Source organism: Rissa tridactyla, chromosome 7 (genome assembly GCF_028500815.1).
Source record: "Rissa tridactyla isolate bRisTri1 chromosome 7, bRisTri1.patW.cur.20221130, whole genome shotgun sequence".
NCBI lineage: Eukaryota > Metazoa > Chordata > Aves > Charadriiformes > Laridae > Rissa > Rissa tridactyla.
This window is the reverse complement of record NC_071472.1, coordinates 27779335-27797274: the sequence shown is the minus strand read 5'-3', so window position 1 is coordinate 27797274 and position 17940 is coordinate 27779335. Positions and strand designations below refer to the sequence as shown.

General features: G+C 36.5%; 1 protein-coding gene across 1 annotated transcript in view; it reads left to right on the top strand.

Annotated features, from left to right (window-relative positions):
- The window catches only part of PDE11A (phosphodiesterase 11A), a 144581-nt gene that overhangs the window by 14423 nt on the left and 112218 nt on the right, over window positions 1-17940 (top strand). The window contains exon 2 of the mRNA XM_054209726.1: window positions 10829-10987. Within this exon, the coding sequence (XP_054065701.1) occupies window positions 10829-10987 (159 nt within the window). The remainder of the gene's footprint in view (window positions 1-10828; window positions 10988-17940) is intronic.

Below are 17940 nucleotides of genomic sequence, written 5' to 3'. Positions count from 1 at the left end.
TAGCTGGCTTGCTTTCTCAGTTGCCTTATGGAGCGTGCACTCAGTACCTTGGTGCCGCTGGCTTCCCCAGCAGAGCAGCTGCAGGGCCTGGCTCCCCAGCCCTCCCTCCTCTGGTAGGCCCCATGGCTGTTGGTTGCGCAGAGCTTGCCTAGGGAAAGCCTTGTGGAGAGCAGGGGGGTTTCCTGCCCCCCCTGTAAAACCATCTTTTGTTAAGCTGACAGTTCATTGCTCAGCCAGTCCATCTGTCTGAAGAAGACAGGCTTTTTCAGGTTTTTACCCCCTCAGACACTCTTTGTGGAATGGGTGTGAAACTGGTGCCTCTGTGGCCTGTAACTTCCTTGTGAGAAGGAAATGCATATATTTGGTTAGAGCAGGTTAGTGACTGTGAGAAAGAATTGCAGGATTAGGCCCTTCAAATTGTAGCTGAAATCCTGTTACAAGCAGAAGACTGAGTAATGCTGTAGCCTTGCTTGGTAATGGGTTTTGCTGTTTGATTGGTTTTCAGTTTTTCAAAACTAATGGATGTTTCATTTTGCTTATTTACAGTTGTATGCTATTGTGTAGTTTTTCTATAGAATAACAAAGTTAATAAACAAGCATGCATACATCATTATGCAAGTTAATTTGTTTAACTTTTCTAAAACAACCCTGCTGACAAACTATGAAATATAAACATGTCGAGCTAATGGCTCAGTGGAGTTTTGTGTGTTAACAGGGTAACAGCAACTGTGTGCAGTCTGAGCTTAATGTCTCTACAGTGCACATTTAAAAATGAGTGTGGCTTAGTTAATAACACTACTGCTTTGTCACAATAAGATATTTACAATTTATTATTTGAGAATCTTATTATATTGCTTCTGTAACACTTGAAGCCATGTGTTGCTCACCTGAGTAATTACCTGCAGCTTCTAACCCATACACAGACTTCTGTTGAAACATGCACAGGAGTCTTGTTGGTCTCTTTGCTCAGAGGAGTATCAGTTTTTCAAAGCCACCCTGTGCGTGTGTATATTTTATATAAGCAATCGTTCATATTTAGGGGACCAACACTAGGACCAAGTGAGGTTGGAACAAGATGGGAATGTGAACACGGTTGTGGTAGGCTTCCAGTGCAGTATCAGTCAGGTCCAGTACGGAAGGGCACAGAGAGCCACTGTGATGGAGCAAACAGTAGGGGCTGGGTATTTAAAATTAGAGGAAAAATATTTTTCTTTGCAAACATTTTTTTTCTTTAATAATGCTGCGGGCAGAGCAGAAGTGCACAGAAGCTGCCATACATAAGACCACAACTTGATTTACTGTTATGCTATTGGTGATCTAACAAGAGTTTATTTTGAAGAAAGAAAATAAAAACCTGATGGATCTGGGTAATGTCCTACAGAGGAAACTCCTCAGATCCCTGTTATTGATCAGCTCAGACCATGAAACGTAATTATGCTTACTAGCTTAGCAGTCATGTCTGCGAACTTGCTAGTGCTTTTAAAGTTATTTACTCCTGTCTAAAGAAGATTACCTATACTATTTTTTCCTGTTAATTTTGTGCCAGTCATAAGTAGACAACATGCATTGTTACTTATGTCTATAACTAAATAAATGAAACCGTGGTCAGAAAAGGACATAAATGATATATCACAATCCTGCCAATCAAAAAGCCCCAAACTACTGATATTTAAAAAAAAAAGTCAAAAAACTTTAGTATTGCATCATTGCAAATGAACATTTTTTGTTTTTTTTAAAAGTAAGCTTTTTTTATGTTCAAATTATATATGGACTTATTTAGTTTTAAATCTGGAAATTAAGATTATTTTTTTTGAGGGTTAATGTTCCTTACTTTTTGTTAAAGGATTGTTTTGGGAGTGAAGTAATAGAGTTGACTGAGCTGTTTTGCACATTCTTATATGTTTTATTTATTTTATCTCAAAGAAATATTGCTGTCGCTATATAAATAGTCACAGTATAACTGAGCTGTGTGCATGTTTACTTGGGAGAACTAGGTTTGAGATGCTGGTGAATGGTACTAGTTTGTTCTCCTGCCTTTGTCTCTGGGGCTTTAGGGATTTTGGGGGAGATGACAGAAATAGCTGCAGCAATCCTTACCTAGAAGTCTCTTCAGGGATTGCTTTATTGTTTTTTGTGTGTGAGTTTCTTCTCTACAAGGTTTTACCAATATCTACTGTAGGGGTTTGTTACTTGGTTTCTGTTTCTTGTTTATGCACAATGTAATTTATACCATATGTGATTTTTAGAGAAGAGTATCTAGAACAGACTGGATGCCTTCACTTTTTTTTAAATTTGTATTTAGCTTTTTTAATGTTATGCTTTGAATCTAGATAACTTGCTGTCTTTTGGATTGCTCTTTTTGTTTTCTGTAAAAGTGTACATATTGTACACTCATAGGAAGCACGATTGAGAAATTGAATAGGTCTCTCCCAAATTCAATTTCTTTACTTCTGTAAATGTAGAGGCACCTGCAGGATGGCTTCCTATAAAGTCAATCAGAAGTACATTAAATCGAAGATGTTTGTCCCATGTAGTTTGGTAGTACAATAATACTCAGGTTAACAATGTTGTCAAACATACTACTATTATTACCTATTTTTTGATACAACTTAGCTAACTCAATCAGTAATTGAAATACAATATATTCAACGAAATTTTGCTGTGAATTTCCTTGTTTTATTTTCTGGAGCCCTTCCGGGGGGGGGGGGGGCGGGCAAACAAAAAAACCCCCAACCATGCAGTGAATGGTAAAATATAGTAAGCCAGGCCTGTTTATTGAGCACCTCTTGTGTTCTTTCGCCTTATACTTTGGAGAAGGAAAACAGTGTCTTTGTCATGAAGACTTAATTCCTGCAAACGTATTCAGGCAGGTTTCATCCCCCATTACATTATTTGACTCTTAGCTAACGTGGTTTAGAATTATGCTTTTTCTTCTCTAAATCATGCTAATAATACTCACAAATACAAATTGTACTAGCTTAGATAAGGATATAAAAGGACATGTTTTCTTACCAAGTTCAAAGAGCTGTCCTATTAAAAAAAAAAAACAACCAAAAACCAAACAACAAAACCTGTACCTTTACTAACAATGTATGAACCACCTACTTAAACTGAAAATCAACACTCAAATGCAGTTGGTGAAACCTTACTCAGAAGTTGAAACTGGTTTAATTTCTAATATAACCTATTCTATTACCTCAAATGTCTTGAGAAAAGAAGAAATGTACATTTAAGTAAGATAAAACAAGAACAAAATGCTTGTTTTGACTGTTTAGTGGGAGTTTCAGAGACCCTCTATGGCCTTCTGTGGAATAGTGGCATGTCCCTAGAATTTTTTGAGAAGGGATTTATTTTTTTTTTAAGTTGGAAAATGGTGTAGATTCTTTTAGTAAATGATAGAAATAGTGACTTTTTAATGAGGTTTTACCTCTTCTTCCTGGTCAGCAGGGATTATTTTTTTGGTAGTCCTCCTCTAAGTGTAGCTGTTCAGGTTTAACCATGATCAATGATATTTACTGACCTCAGATCCACAGTCAACTTGCTATTCATATTAAAGAGAAGAGGATTGGGCCCTAATGGATTTTTCTCTTGTCACTTCTGTAATACAGCTGATTTGACTCTTTCCAGTCTTTGCCCAATATCTGTATAGCTCTGATAGATTAATGGAGTAATTTTATGAATACAGAGGAGAATCCGGAGGACTTGACATACAGGAGATAGGCATTATTTGATTAGGTCCTGATTCAAATTGGTTGAAGCCTCAGGTACATCAAGATAATGAGTATCTTATGGGATCAGAGCTTGTAAGCATGGTCAATATTTTGAGTTTTCAGCTGATAAGATGAGGGTAGGCGATCTAAAAAGTAAATTTGAATATATCAGCTCACTTGATAAGAACTTATGCTGCTTAGAACTGTTCCAGGCTCTAGAATTTCTGACCCTTGTGTTCTTGATTAATTTCATATCACACTTTTAATGTTATCCTAGGTTACAGGAACTAGAAACTTAGTATTTTTTTTTAAACAGAATTTGAGATTCTGATAACATTATATGATTCCAGAACCCTAGAAAAAACCTAAACCTGTCTGTACCTTAATCTGGTCTTGTATAGAATAAAAGCATGAAGATTTTTGTCTTTTATCTTTTATTGACAATCTTTAAATATGTCCAAAAAGAACTAGGACTGCAGTGTCACTGCACAGGCAGCTGAAATACCAGCACTTGGATTGATGAATCAAGCCTGGTCTCTTCTGTGTCTTTACTTGATTGAATATCACACTTTACAGGGTGATATTTCCCCAAAGAAGAATTTACAATCAATAAATAACTTGAGAGAAGGATAAGGCTTATCCTACAGAATAACTGTTCCTTGCTGGCAGTTGTGAAATTCTAGTTAAAAGTGCCTCAGTCTTCACATTTTGAATGTCTCTGACATCTAGAAATCTAATTATGTAGAACCAAAGCAGTAAAACCAACTCAGTTTGTTTTTAGTGATGTTTTAAACAGTCAGTAGAAGACTCTACTCGTAATTCTTGAGTGTTCTTGCATGCAAGTACTGCCATTGCAATTACATACAAGTATGGCTTGTACCTGGTCTGTCCCTAATTTCTGAAGGTAAGTCTTGATTGTAAAAGGAACTTAAAAGGAAGTGCTGCATTGGTTACTTGTTACTCCTTACTACCCAGGAGCCTGGTGCAGATGAGCCTGTAGAATAATACAGTTTGTATCTTAAAATTTTTTGCAGTCTGACAGAGGGCTTCTCTGATTTAGCAGCCTTGTTGTCTGCTGCTAAACAGGCCTCCTTGCTCAAGGTTACTACCCTGTGAGCAGAAGCAGACATAAATTTTGTACAAGCTTCTCAGCCATCACAGTTCACACTTGGGCACTGAGGTTTTTATTGATGCTGTTAAACCCAGTAAAACCTCTCAGCTAGATCCTGCCATGAACATCCTATTATGACAATAAGCAATGGAAGAAGGCAGGTGTGGGCATAAAAGAGGTTTGGGACATAATACAGGTCATCCAGTCATTCATTTTTCTTAGGTGTGAGTTTGCATGATTCAGTAATGTTAATGTTGCCAGAAACAGTATTTTATTTTGTTAACTTAAGTATATTTCCTCATCACTTTCCCAAATGTCACCAAAATAAAATTCTTGCCTACTTTTCCACAAAAGGTTAGGGATAGAGTTTCACTTCACATCTTGATGATTTTCATTTTTTACTGAGTTCTTGTTGAGATTTTCCTCAAAAGTGTCTCCTTTTTCCAGTTAAATGAATTAACTTCCCTATACTGTGCGTACTGGACCTTTAGCCTCTGCTCCAGAGATGTAATGCCCTTCTGCAGAAGGTAGTCTGGTTCTCTAGCATAAATGGATAATCTGATATCAGATGTCAGGAAGACCAAAACATGTTGTTGCATCTCTGTTGAATGGTATGCTTCTGGGACTAAGGCTATCTGATTGCTCCAGGGTCTCTGTGCTTCCTTGCATAGAAGTCCCAGGAAGAGATACAAACAGGAAACTTCCAAAATCCACTTGAACAGAAAAGCAATATAGCGGAATGAGTTGTGCTTTTAAAAAACACTTTCCAGATTGCTAATGCATCCTGTGTCCATGGTTCTCCATAGCGTCCATTAAGGAACATGGGATTCATAGCTCATCATTAAATCTGTTCCTGACAGTGGCAGCTGTACTGTATCTATCCCATTCAGATAGGTTCACAAGCCCCTGTCCTGTGTGCCACCATCCACCACAGGTCAAACAGCACTTTGTGTATTAATCTTGAGGCCTTTTGAAAAGGCAATGACTACACATGCCACAGGACTGTAAATTACAGTTGCATTAAACTGCCCACTACAGTGAACCTTTTTACCTAAACAAAAGAAACTTTCAGATAAACACAAATACCTCTTCCTAATTTTTATCCCTGACCTCTGTTTTGTTTTACAACAATGCATCTCTCTTAATTGAGTGTAGTTGGACAAATTGCAACTCGCTTCTGGTCTGTCCAGCAGCTGTCCTTTTTCAGTTAAACTCCCCCTTAAAGGTTTGCTTCTTTTATAAGGCCCACAAGATGTAAATCAGCAATAATGTTACTAGTCAAGGCACGTTGTCATTTCAGTGTTTCCCCATGTACTCTGTTTTGCTTTGAACAAAATTAGCGGAGCAGGGACTGTCTTTTTCAGTAACACAAAGCATATTATCAATATTTCAGTAACAATTGCTAATTCTAAATAGTAGTTCATACATTACCAAGAAGTAGTTGAAGAAATAATGTTTAATTTATTCATTGGTGAAGCCTAGTGTGTGATAATTGCACTGTAGAAGAACCATCCCTTGCTAGGCAGCATTCTCTACAGTTCAGAACAGTTTCAGCTTCTATTGAAGTTGTTATGAAGTGTTTAGAAGCATGTGGAAAGATCACAAGATCAGGCAGGTCTGGAACCTTGATGCCATTATTAAAAACCATTTATCATGGGCGTTCTGGTTCTCCTAAGGAAGTTGTTAGGCACAAATAATTCAAGGGAATCTCATCAAAGCCTTATCAAAGACTGCATGTTGGTAATCTGGTCTTTATGGAGGCAAAGACTGTTTAGTACACTCCAGAGGCAGAAATAGGTCTAAGGAAGAACAACTGCTAATGAAGTTACAGAATTAAAACAGAACAAAAGAAATAGTATAATAATAATAAAAGAAAAAAAGAACCAGGAGCTTGATATTCTGTGGCAGAAGAGTACTATAAACTGTATATGAATAGCACAGTTGATATTAATTCCTTGTGGTTGAAAGGATGTAAACTTGCAACAAGTAATAAAATAGCCAAAGGTATATGTTCATCTTTATGATGAGTGAGCGTGGAGCATTTCTAAATCATGTTTCTTTTTAGGTGACTGAACCAGTCTATTTCTATAGCATCTGCAATTCACAACAAGGAAATAAAAATAGAAATAAAATTGCCAGGAAAAAAAAACTGTCAGTTTTTACCATCAGTAAAGATGTAATGAATAATCTCTTCCTCATCACAATCAAATTTTATCTGAGATTAGGGACTGCATGGATTGTTTTCATCACCTGAGACAAATATGGACATTATTTCATAGTCAATATTGTCTAAATTTTTGAAAACAAAACTTGTGCTTATTTTTGTGGAACATCTCAGTTCCCTCATGTTAGGGGAGTCAGAACTGGCTGTAACTATTGTCTGCAGCCTAAATGCTAACTTCACCCTGGAGGAACAGAGCTGCTGCCAGTAAATAGCAGTAATTCCCTCCCTGGCTGATAAAAGAGCTGTTGAATACTATTCTCTACCAAGATGAACAAAGATGCTGTTAGCAGTACCTCTTCTGAACTTTGCAGCTTCCTTTGAGTCACTTTTGTCATCTGGAGTTCAAGTTGTATGGTTCCAGAGGATGGATTTCTGCATGCTGCCACGTAAGCAAATTACACACGTTTAGTTCAGTTTCCTTTAGTTTTTGTCAATCTAGCTTGAAAGTCATTTTCTGCTAAGATTTGAATTTTGCTCTCAGCTGTTTGCTTACTACGAATGTTAATGTATTTAAGAAAAGCTTCAGACTGATCAAAATTACTTTTAATGATCAAAAGTACTCTAAGCTGCTCTTGCTTTTCTGGCAAGTATAGAAAGTCATATAAAAAAAAACACTAATGCATCTTTTAAGCATTTCTGTTTGTATATACAGTAATCTTTCTCCAGAGGTAACTAGCTGTGTATATCCTGCAGGAGAAGGTTAAACAAACTGCGTATCCAAACAATATACTCCCTGAGTCATGTCTTTAGCTAAGCTATGTGCCGAGAACCATGTTGGCACGTGGGGGAGCTTTTTTCTTTTTTTAAATAGGGACTTTCCTGTACTTAGTTTTCCAGAAAGAGCTGAGATTTTAATTGTATTTCTTTGAAAAAGCATTTGTATCCAAATGGAATACTAGCCCGTATAAATCTTACTTGATGTACTACATTTAAAGTGTAACAGACAGAAGTGGGGCCAAAAAGAGTTGCCATCTACTTGACAGAGAAATCGCGAGCATCTACAGAATATAGATGTGAAATGGCAGCATGGCCTAGCACAAGTGTGTATGTATGGTCATGTTACTAATAGTAGATACCAGTATTTGCTGGGTGTCATTCAGTAGCAGTAACCTACAAAACGATGGCATTATTTTTTAAATGTTTATAAAATGTAATTTAATCTCAGGATGTAATGTTACCACCTGGTGTTTGTTTTTGCACAACTAATCATGTTTTTGAAGATGGTAGCTTATCTTTTACCATGTAATACATTCTGAAATTCCTACAAGTATTAAACCACTTGGGCTTTCACTAAGACATGAGACACTACTTGTGCTTTTGTGTAAAATGTGTTACATCAGTTGCCCCTAAACCTGAATTTACTTCTAATCTGAAGTAAGAATTGTCTAAATGCAATTTAAATACATTTTTGATGCATTGGGATTAGCAGTACTACTACTAAGACTTTAGTATCTGAATAGCTTTGGGGATAGAATTATACTCTATGTACAGCACTGTGACCCCACATAGAATAGGAATGACAAGAAGTATGAAGAAATTCTAGTTTTAATAAAATATTTGGATTTTGTGTTGAAAAGTGAAGTCCTCTTTGAATGTGACGCAAGCATTTATTTATGTACCTCTCTTAATAAATTTGTGTAACCTTAGGCACATTCATTGCTTTAGAAAAAAATTTGAATAACAAAATAGTTGCTGCTGGTACTTCAAAGAATATCTTGTTATTAGTATCTTTACTCTTCACCATGATATGTTACAAGCACTTTTATTATTTGGTTGTAAGAGATTGATTTCTGTCACTTTATTCTAAGAGGGATCTCATACTCACAGCATGTGTTCTGTATTTTTTTTAAACAGTGCATGCTTTATGATCAGTAGGATTACACTGCATATTTATTTAATCATGATTTAGAGATTTTATATGTGCATGAATTAAAATAGATAAAAATCTTCATAGCTAATTACGTATTAACATGGTTCAAAAAACCTAAATGCAAGTGAATTCAAAAGCATATGAAATAATAATACCTAAAAAAAAATCTATACCAACAATAAAAAATCTTGATGATGGTCATATTAGATACATTTATTAGCCAGCAAAATTTGAAAATAAACAAAAACACAAGAAATATGCTTGCAAAATTCTTGAATAAATGATTGCTACTTGCCATGTAAAGCTTAAGGGTAAACTTTTATTGTGGAGATTCAGTTGCTCTGTTCTGTTAACACTAATGAGTTGTATAGTTAAATTTGCCCCTTAGAGCACTACAGATTAATGGAAAAAATGCTCTGGTTGATGTGTAGTACACTTTAGGAATTTCATACTACCCAGATATTTGCCCGCACGTTTTCAGCCTGCTGCACAATGATTTAGTTGGATGTTAGTATTGTGATACAGTCTCCATTAAATCTTCCATTGTTTCATAGTTTATGTAGTGTTTAACAAACATAAATTTATAGGTGTTGCAACTTCATGTAGCATTTCTGTCTGAAACTGATTCTTCCTGGTATTTGTCATGTACTAGCTATGGTGGTATAATCTATAACTTACAATGTGCAAGAAAATTCAGAAGCTGTTTTGTTTGGTGTGGATATCAGGCAGTAAAGAGTAAGTACAGATCAGTAAAGCAACCCGTACATAAGCTCACCTCGATCGCTGACTGAACTGCCATAAACTTCTGAAAAATAGGTAAAGATTTAGGACGAATATATAGTGTCATGCTGGTATGCTCCCTATTTTACATTGAAGTCCTAATTCTGCAACTGTCCATGCTGTATACAGCCAACAGACACCCTTGCACCATTCCTGGTGTAAACATCATGATTTTGTAGCCAGAGATAGTCTAGAAATTAGTACATACCAGATCTGTGTGGCTCACTGTCCTCTGCGTTCTCAATTAAGGTGGCATAGCACTCGTTGCGGCTTGTTATCCTTTCATACAAAACTCCGCGTCTGCATGCTTCACACACGCACAATTAAAAGATACATCTGGTGAACTGCAAACAGCTCTTGCCTTAGTGTGTAGCTCAGAGGAGATCAGGACTTTCAGCAGTGCCTGCAAGGGCCTTGTGGTTACCCACAGCTTCACTGGTAGAAAAGTTTATTGGCAACAATATAGAGAGACAGCGAGCAAGCATTAGCAGTTAAGATTGAAGAAACTGAAAACTGCCTGTGAACATGTGGTGGGCCAGAACCAGGCCACAGTTTCAGCCACTGATAGTTTCCTTACCTGTGTTGAAAGATGTGGGCAAGGTGGGTCTGACCGTCTATGGCCAGTGCCGAGGCCTGTGCTGCTGTCATGGAGCTGTGGAGGACGCTCTGCTTACAGATGGCCCCAGAGCCACCAAAGAAGGCACAGTCATGGTGCTGAGTTGTGGGTGTAAGGAGCTTGTGCTTTGTCAAAGCCCTAAGTGGGTTATGCAGTCCCTTTATCGCATTTTTTTCTCTTCTCATATTATGTTCCCCGTATGTTTAATTTGTCTTCGTTTTCCATGTTCTCCTGGTAGCCACTATGGTAGTGATCCTTTAGGTAGGTCATTCTTCTAATTGAGGTATAAATGTGGGACTTCAGTGAATACAATTATGTAATGGTACACCTTGTACTGATCCTCTGAGAAAACTACTAGTATCTTAACTGAGGAAAAACAGCTGATAAAGAATGGGGTAATAACAATGAAGCAACAACATAACACTGCTGAAAATACTATATATGACATTAAGAAAATAAAGTTCTTTGCCTTAGATGTATGACATGCATGGTAATGCTTCCTTATTTTCTTTTGAAGGATCGACGCTTTAATGATGAGATCGACAAACTGACTGGATACAAGACAAAGTCACTCTTGTGCATGCCTATAAGAAACAGTGATGGAGAGATTATTGGTGTTGCCCAAGCAATAAATAAGACTCCTGGAGGTGCCCCTTTTTCTGACGATGATGAAAAAGTAAGATTACCTTCTGTATTTTTTTTCAAAATTCCTTTTGTAACTCACTGGACTCTTATTCTAAAGATATTTAATCCAGATAAGTAAATGGTACAGCTCTTGTGTTAATGGCATTTTTTTTTAGAAAAGCTTAACATAAAATGTGCATTTTTGTTGTTTTTAATATAAAACATGTATCTGTTCTGTAAATATGGAAGATCTTGTGGCTGAAACTTCAACTTAATGGTCTCTAAATCTTACATAGACTTTTTCCATGTAGTAGATCTTGATAGGACTTTTTTATTTTTGAAAACTTATCTGTAAGAATAAGTTCATGGGGGAAAACTATCACAGAGACACTCCTAAGCTTGCTAACTTTAAAAATCACCATCTTCTCAGTCATGTAAATGCTTGTAGTGTATGCAAAAGAAACTTTATTTTAGAGGAGATAATGCATATACAACTTCATGCTATTCTAAAATATATCAGACTTGGCAATGCACATGAAAGGACAAAGAGGGCAGGAAGGGCACTAGGTGCATATATGAAATGAAATTTGGAGAGTCAAGTGAGCTCAAAAGGCAGGAGAACAGAGGGAGCCACAAGGAGGGAACTTGAATTAAAGAAGTGAGGAAAACAGACACATACCACTGAGTGTGGAGGAAAAATGTGTATAAAGCCAAAGGATGACTGGGGAAAAGAATGGTAGAGGGCAGCAAGCTGGGGAGGAACAGAACAACAAATCTCTCTGCCCAGGAGAGAGAAATGGAATCTCCTTCAGGCATATAATAAGGAAATACAAATAGTATTGAATCTCATTTTTGTGGAACTGTAGTTAGTCTTTGTCCCTGAAAGTTCTTTATGTTGATTTGAAAGCAGTCAATATTTGATGCAGAGCCATTGTTGGTGTATTACATACATGTTGACATGTCTGCGCTATGACAAAAAGGTGTTAAGTAATGCCTGCTGGAAGGGGAAAATCCTGTCTCATTGGTTCATCTAAATAGATGGAGATGATTTTTAAAATCAAGATAGCTTGACATGAAGGAAATGCATTCTGAAGCTAAACAAACAGTGGCTTATAAAGGCTGTGAAATATTGAATAAATCAAACTCTTTTTCCATAGAAGCCATAGTAATTGTATTTTTGAGTACTTCTTGAAGTCGCTATTACACTGTTATTTTTACTTGTTATATACTTACAGCAATACTTTTAGAGCATTGTGCGTAACCTTCTTACAGTTTGAAACAACTGGTGAGAATAAGAATGTAAATCTTTATATGATTAGTGTCTGTTAATAGCATCATACTCTAGTTCGTTGTGTAGTGAAAGTAATTAAAAATGGATTGCCTCTTTGAAATTTCAGTATTAGAAGGAACCTTTTTCAGTCCAGGCGGGATAATCTTTGCTAACTGGAAATATTAATAAGTGGGTGCATTGAAGTTGAGAGAGAGTAAAAAGGAGTACCGATTATTTTTACATCTTGTATTGGTTATCAGGTATCTTCCAATAGAAATTTATAAGCAAATATTTCTTTATATTTTTGTTAGATTATTTAACATAGCACAACTCTGCAGCAGTCTGGAGGTCTTTGGAGGTCTTCCAGCAGTTATTCTTAGCAACACCTACTTAGATGTGAAGCACCAGCTTGCTTGCCGTGTACCACTGTTTGCTTTTGGTGCTTTTCCTAAATCTGTTTCAACGCTATATTCTGATCTGATGTGCTCCTGAGCTGCTTGTTAACTTCTTGCTAAGCTTCAAGCTTCAGATTATCACTAAGACTTAGCCATTTGGGTCCAGGATGAAAGACTAGACAATTTTGGATTATAATCTTCTTTAAAGTACATTCAACAAATAAAAGGAGTGGAGGATAAATTAGGCTAAGAGTAAGAAAGCTTATGGTTTGACAGACTAACAATACAGACAGCTCAGCTGCCCAGTTACACATGGTACCATAGAGTAAGCTTTTAAAGAACTTTTGAGTGACAACTAACTGTGGTTACTCTTCACACCAACATTATTAGTAATTTTATAAAACTGAATAATTACAAGAACAATACTCACTGCAGTGTGTATGTACATCCAGCATCATCTCTTGGCAGATGTTTTCTTTTAAACATGTGTTGAGTAACAAGGAAGAAAGTCGTATCTCTGGCAGAATCACCTATTCTAGCACCACATTAAAGACAACTTTTATGTAAGAAGCTTCTAAAAACTTTTTTCCATGAAAATAATTAGCTTTAAATTTCTGTTTCTGCAAGGTGTCAGTGTAACTGATTCTGCGTATTTACTTTGAATTAAATTACTTTAAAAATAACTCTTAATTTTCAGATGCTGCTTTTTCAGACATCTGAAGTGACCCAGTACTTCTTAAATTGCTTCTTTATATATTATCTAAACGTGTGCAACTGTTAGTTTGCTTGTGAAGTACTCTTGATTCTTGAAAATCTTGGCTGTTGAATGTTGATTTATTAGCATACAATACAAATCTGGCAGTATATGCTGCAATGGGTAGCCAAATGCAAATTAAACAAAATGAAACCTTGCCTGAATAAACCTTTTTCTTCATTTCTTTTTATTAGTACTCTGTGTCTGTGTAAAGAGAACTCTGTTTAAAATGCAGCCTTTATCATGGATACTATGTTTGATTATCATACATTCAACTAGCAAAATACCTGTGTGTGTGTGAGTTGTGTATTACATAAACATATTAATGTAAATATTTGATGCCAATACTGAGGCTGTGGCATTTGCTTCTGTTCAGTGACTGCTAAATGTTATTGAACGTCAGCAAGTTGCCCATAATTTACTATCTTTATGTTATTTTCACTGGTCATAAGCCTGTACGTTAGAACTCTTCAAGAATATATTAAGTGGGTTATCACATGTAGAGTTTATGTTCTCATTAATTTTTTCATAACCATTATCATGCCCTCTAATAGATCTTGTATTTAACGAGGCCTAGCAGTCTGTGTGCTGTTATTTTCAAATCTGTGCTTTTAAGTTTCTTCACCCACTGATAACCTAGAAAGCATGATATACCTCTGGGAAGCAAGAAAGCACACAATTCCAAGAGAACATCCTGCAAGATTAGCAAACAGGTGGTTTTTGTCATAATATCAGCAAAAGTGGTTGTGAGGAAATAGGGCAAGCGAGTACTGGGAAATCCTTTTCAAAATAAGAAAAGATCTACCTGTGTATTGAGGTGGTTTGTGCAGAAAAGCCTGATGAGTAGCTAGCAAAAGACTTAAATTCAGCTTTATGTTACAATTTCTGACAATTAGCAGCTTCAGAATGGTTAAAAATGAAAATGTAAATTATTCCTCCTTTCCTCCTCTCAAAGAAATGACAGTATCCTTTAAGTCTGACTCTTGTTTGCAAGTATATCCTCTCTTACTGTTGTGAGATGCAATTAAAATAATCTGTTGGGCTTGCTTTTTTTTTTAAGCTACAAGACTATTGTATAATGAAATGTCACTTGGGGGCACTACTGTCTTGAGTCAATAGGAAACAAAGAATTATGTTTTCAATTAGAATTAAGTAGATGCTAGCATCATTTTTATGTACTCTTAGTTATTTTCAGGAAGTTAAGAGCAAATAAAATATTTAAGATTTGAGGAGTTTTTAATGCTCCCAAGCTGTAACCAAGTTTATATTTTGCAATATGTATAATGGAGTATTAGACATTAAAGTTTTTCTAGCTTTGTTTTTCATGGCAAACTTTCATCTTTTTCTGTTACCTATCTGACCATGATGATGATAACACAGCATTAATAACGAGTCTAAGTGAATTTTCCACATGTAATGATTGTTTCCCACTGCCAGATTTCTTTTTGGTGTAAGGGATGTTTGAGCCAATTCATTGTTTGAGTGCAGAACTATACTTGACAGGCACTGGCATGAGAGAAAATGTTTTGTCTCACATTGTGTTTTGTCTCCCCCAACATCAGTGGCTCAGTTGAACAGACTCATTTCAGAGATTTCCAGTTGGATACAAACAATAGTAGAACACCTTATTACTTTTGTGTAGCAGCCATCACTATTGCAGTACACCATGTAGTTCATAATTTTTTGGAAACATAGGCTGGTGATATACTTTTACATGTATTTTGCAAATGAAGACACCAGTTCACCTGCACAGACACAGAGTAGGAAGATTAAAAAACCAAACCCTTGAAAAGAGCTATATACCCGGTGTGCATTCCCAGTACTGTCCTTAAGATTCATTAAAGTATGTATGCTGTTTGCTGGTGAGTCATGCTTGTTCCAGGACTGGTGAGAAACTCAGCCTAACAAGAGCTTGACAGTCTGTAGTTTAGATTACTGTATGCCCTTTAGAGTCTTCTGAGATGCAGTGCCAAAAGAAATCTAATCCTCCATCAGAGAGACTCAACAAACAGCAGCAGCTCCACTGTCACTTAAATGGGTGTCCTGGTTCTCTCTGGCTGTGATGTCCTCCTAGCCTTATAGAAGTGAACTGACTGCGGGAAAACTAACCAGGACAGCCAGCTTGAATTAAATCCTGCTTGGCTTACTGAAAAGCAGTAGTTTGAATGCAGTGAGATCCCTTCTGGGAGGTGCAAGGAAGAACTGGATTTGGTTGTCTGTGCTCTGTGGATTGTTTTATTAAGAAAAATATCTATCTATCTGTCTCTGTATTCCAGGATTCAGTTGGTGTATGTCTGGTTTGTGGGGGCTTGAAGATATTGTTCTCTTATACTCCAGCACTTCTATTTCTTACATTCCTAATAGCAGTCCTGTGATTCTAAATTGCCCAATTTAACTTGCTTTTCTTGGTCCATATTAGTTAAGGCTCAAATATATTCTGTATTTGGTCTACCATAGTGATGAATGATTTGCAGGGATTTTGCTATACCTGCTAATTTGTTTTCTGTGAGGTTTTTGTGTGATGGGCTTAGTCATGCTAGTAGGTAGCAATTTCAAAGTTAGTTAGGATGGTTTCTTTATCTTAGGGAAGTAATAAACTGTAAATAAAACTACTAGGGAAGGGAGTGATCCAGAACAGGCAAGCATGTCTGACTGTTGTGAAAATGATGAGCCCAGCTCTATGAATGTGTGGAATTTACAAAAAGTCACATGAAAATTATTTTGATGGGTCCACTGGAAAGGAACATAAGAAACAAATTAGATAAAGACTTTTTTTCATGTGTCTCATATATTGCAGTTTGTGATGACCTCCTGCTAACACATCTACCTTGGTTCTCTGAAAATTTGCATGACAGTGACACTCCAAAAGCTATTATTTAAAATTGGCGTAATCCTCAAAGGTATCGTGTGGCCCTTATGTCACTTACATCCCACTGCAAGAGACAAATGTGCTGAAAGGCGGCAGAAAATAACACAGACATTTGAAGGATGAGGGTGCTGAAGCGCTACAACTATCTGGGAAAACTCTAATGGTCTATTAGGCATAGTTCTTGAAAAGTACATGCTACACAAACCTAAATTAAAATAAATCACAGTAACTTAATTCTCTTGCTGGGAGAGTTTAAAACAATTTGCCACTAGAATATTGGCTTTATCAAGGCAGCTTCACACCGCTGGTTCGCAAACAACAGCACCAAATGACTGCAGTGACGAATATTTGAATGGACTTCTTTCAGTCTTGTATACATTCAGTGATGCTTTCAAGTTAAGCTGAAAGCCTAGACTTCCTTTTAATTACAGAACTCTATAAAATGTGCTTGAAACTTAACAAAAACATCAATACCTCTATCAATACCTCTGTTTTGAAACTGGCAGTTAATATTTGAATCGGACATCATCATCTCTGAGGTATGGAAACATGTCTAGATGTGTCTTACAGTGATATTTTAGTGAACTATTTATTTTTTCAAATATAAATGTGTATTTTCCTAGGCTCAGGTGCTACTTTATTACTGTGTGTTTATGGTATGTATTACACTAAATCCTTGATACCACTTTAAGGCCTCTATGTGCTATCATAAAACAAACGAACACATTGTCAGATTTGGCATCAGGAAGGGTTTCTCTACAGAACAGTTCAGTGAAGATTTTAATGTGATTTTTTTTTTTTTTTGGTGGGGACTGGGGTTTTGTTGTCTTGTACAATGGTGAGAGTGGGGAAGGCATCTGGATTCTTCTTGCAATTGCCAGCATGGATGTGAACCTGTTGGCTTTTTCCCATGTTTCTTGTGCTTGTATCTTCTTAAATAATTAATACTGAGAGACTTGTATAAATAAGAGCTTTTGTCTGTAACCTAGACTGTCATTTGGCTAATGTTTGTAGTATTTGACTCAAAGCTCAATAAACTAAATGGAAAGATCCCTGCTGACTTCATGGGCTTTTAAACATCAAACCTCTATCCATTTAGAAATGCATAGGATCATTTCATTAAATGCAGACCCCAAGTCTATTTTATGAAGCTTAAATTCATCTAGGTCAGAGTACTGTAAAGAAATTGGTTAAGGATAGTTTTGGCTTCTGTATACTTCTACTGGATGCAAACAGGCTCCAATAGTGTGAACACAGTTTGTGGTAGACTATGCAGTTCATTAAACACCTTTCTGAGAGATCTTGATTCACTAGACCTAAAAAAGATTAATTCCTTTTGTGAGCATTCATTGAAAAGTCAGAAAACTGGAGTGGTTGTTACGCCAACACCCACCCCCCCACACCTCTCCGCCCCCAGAACAACAAAGGTCAGAGTCTCCCTCAAGTTAAGTTTAATTATTTTTTTTTTTCTAGAAGATGTTTTGTTAGCTGCCTAGAGTCTGAAGTTGCCTCCAAGCAACCTGAAAAAGGTGATCAGATTTAGAAATGGTAGTCAGTCGTGGAAATTGAGCGATGTAAAGAGCCATGAGACAGAATAAAACTTTCATAATATTTGTTTGATACTTGTGGTTAAAACAATGTGGTTGGCACATGAAAGAACCCTGTATGCATTTCTTCCCATATTTGACCTCATCTCTGTTCAGCTTTACAAGAACTG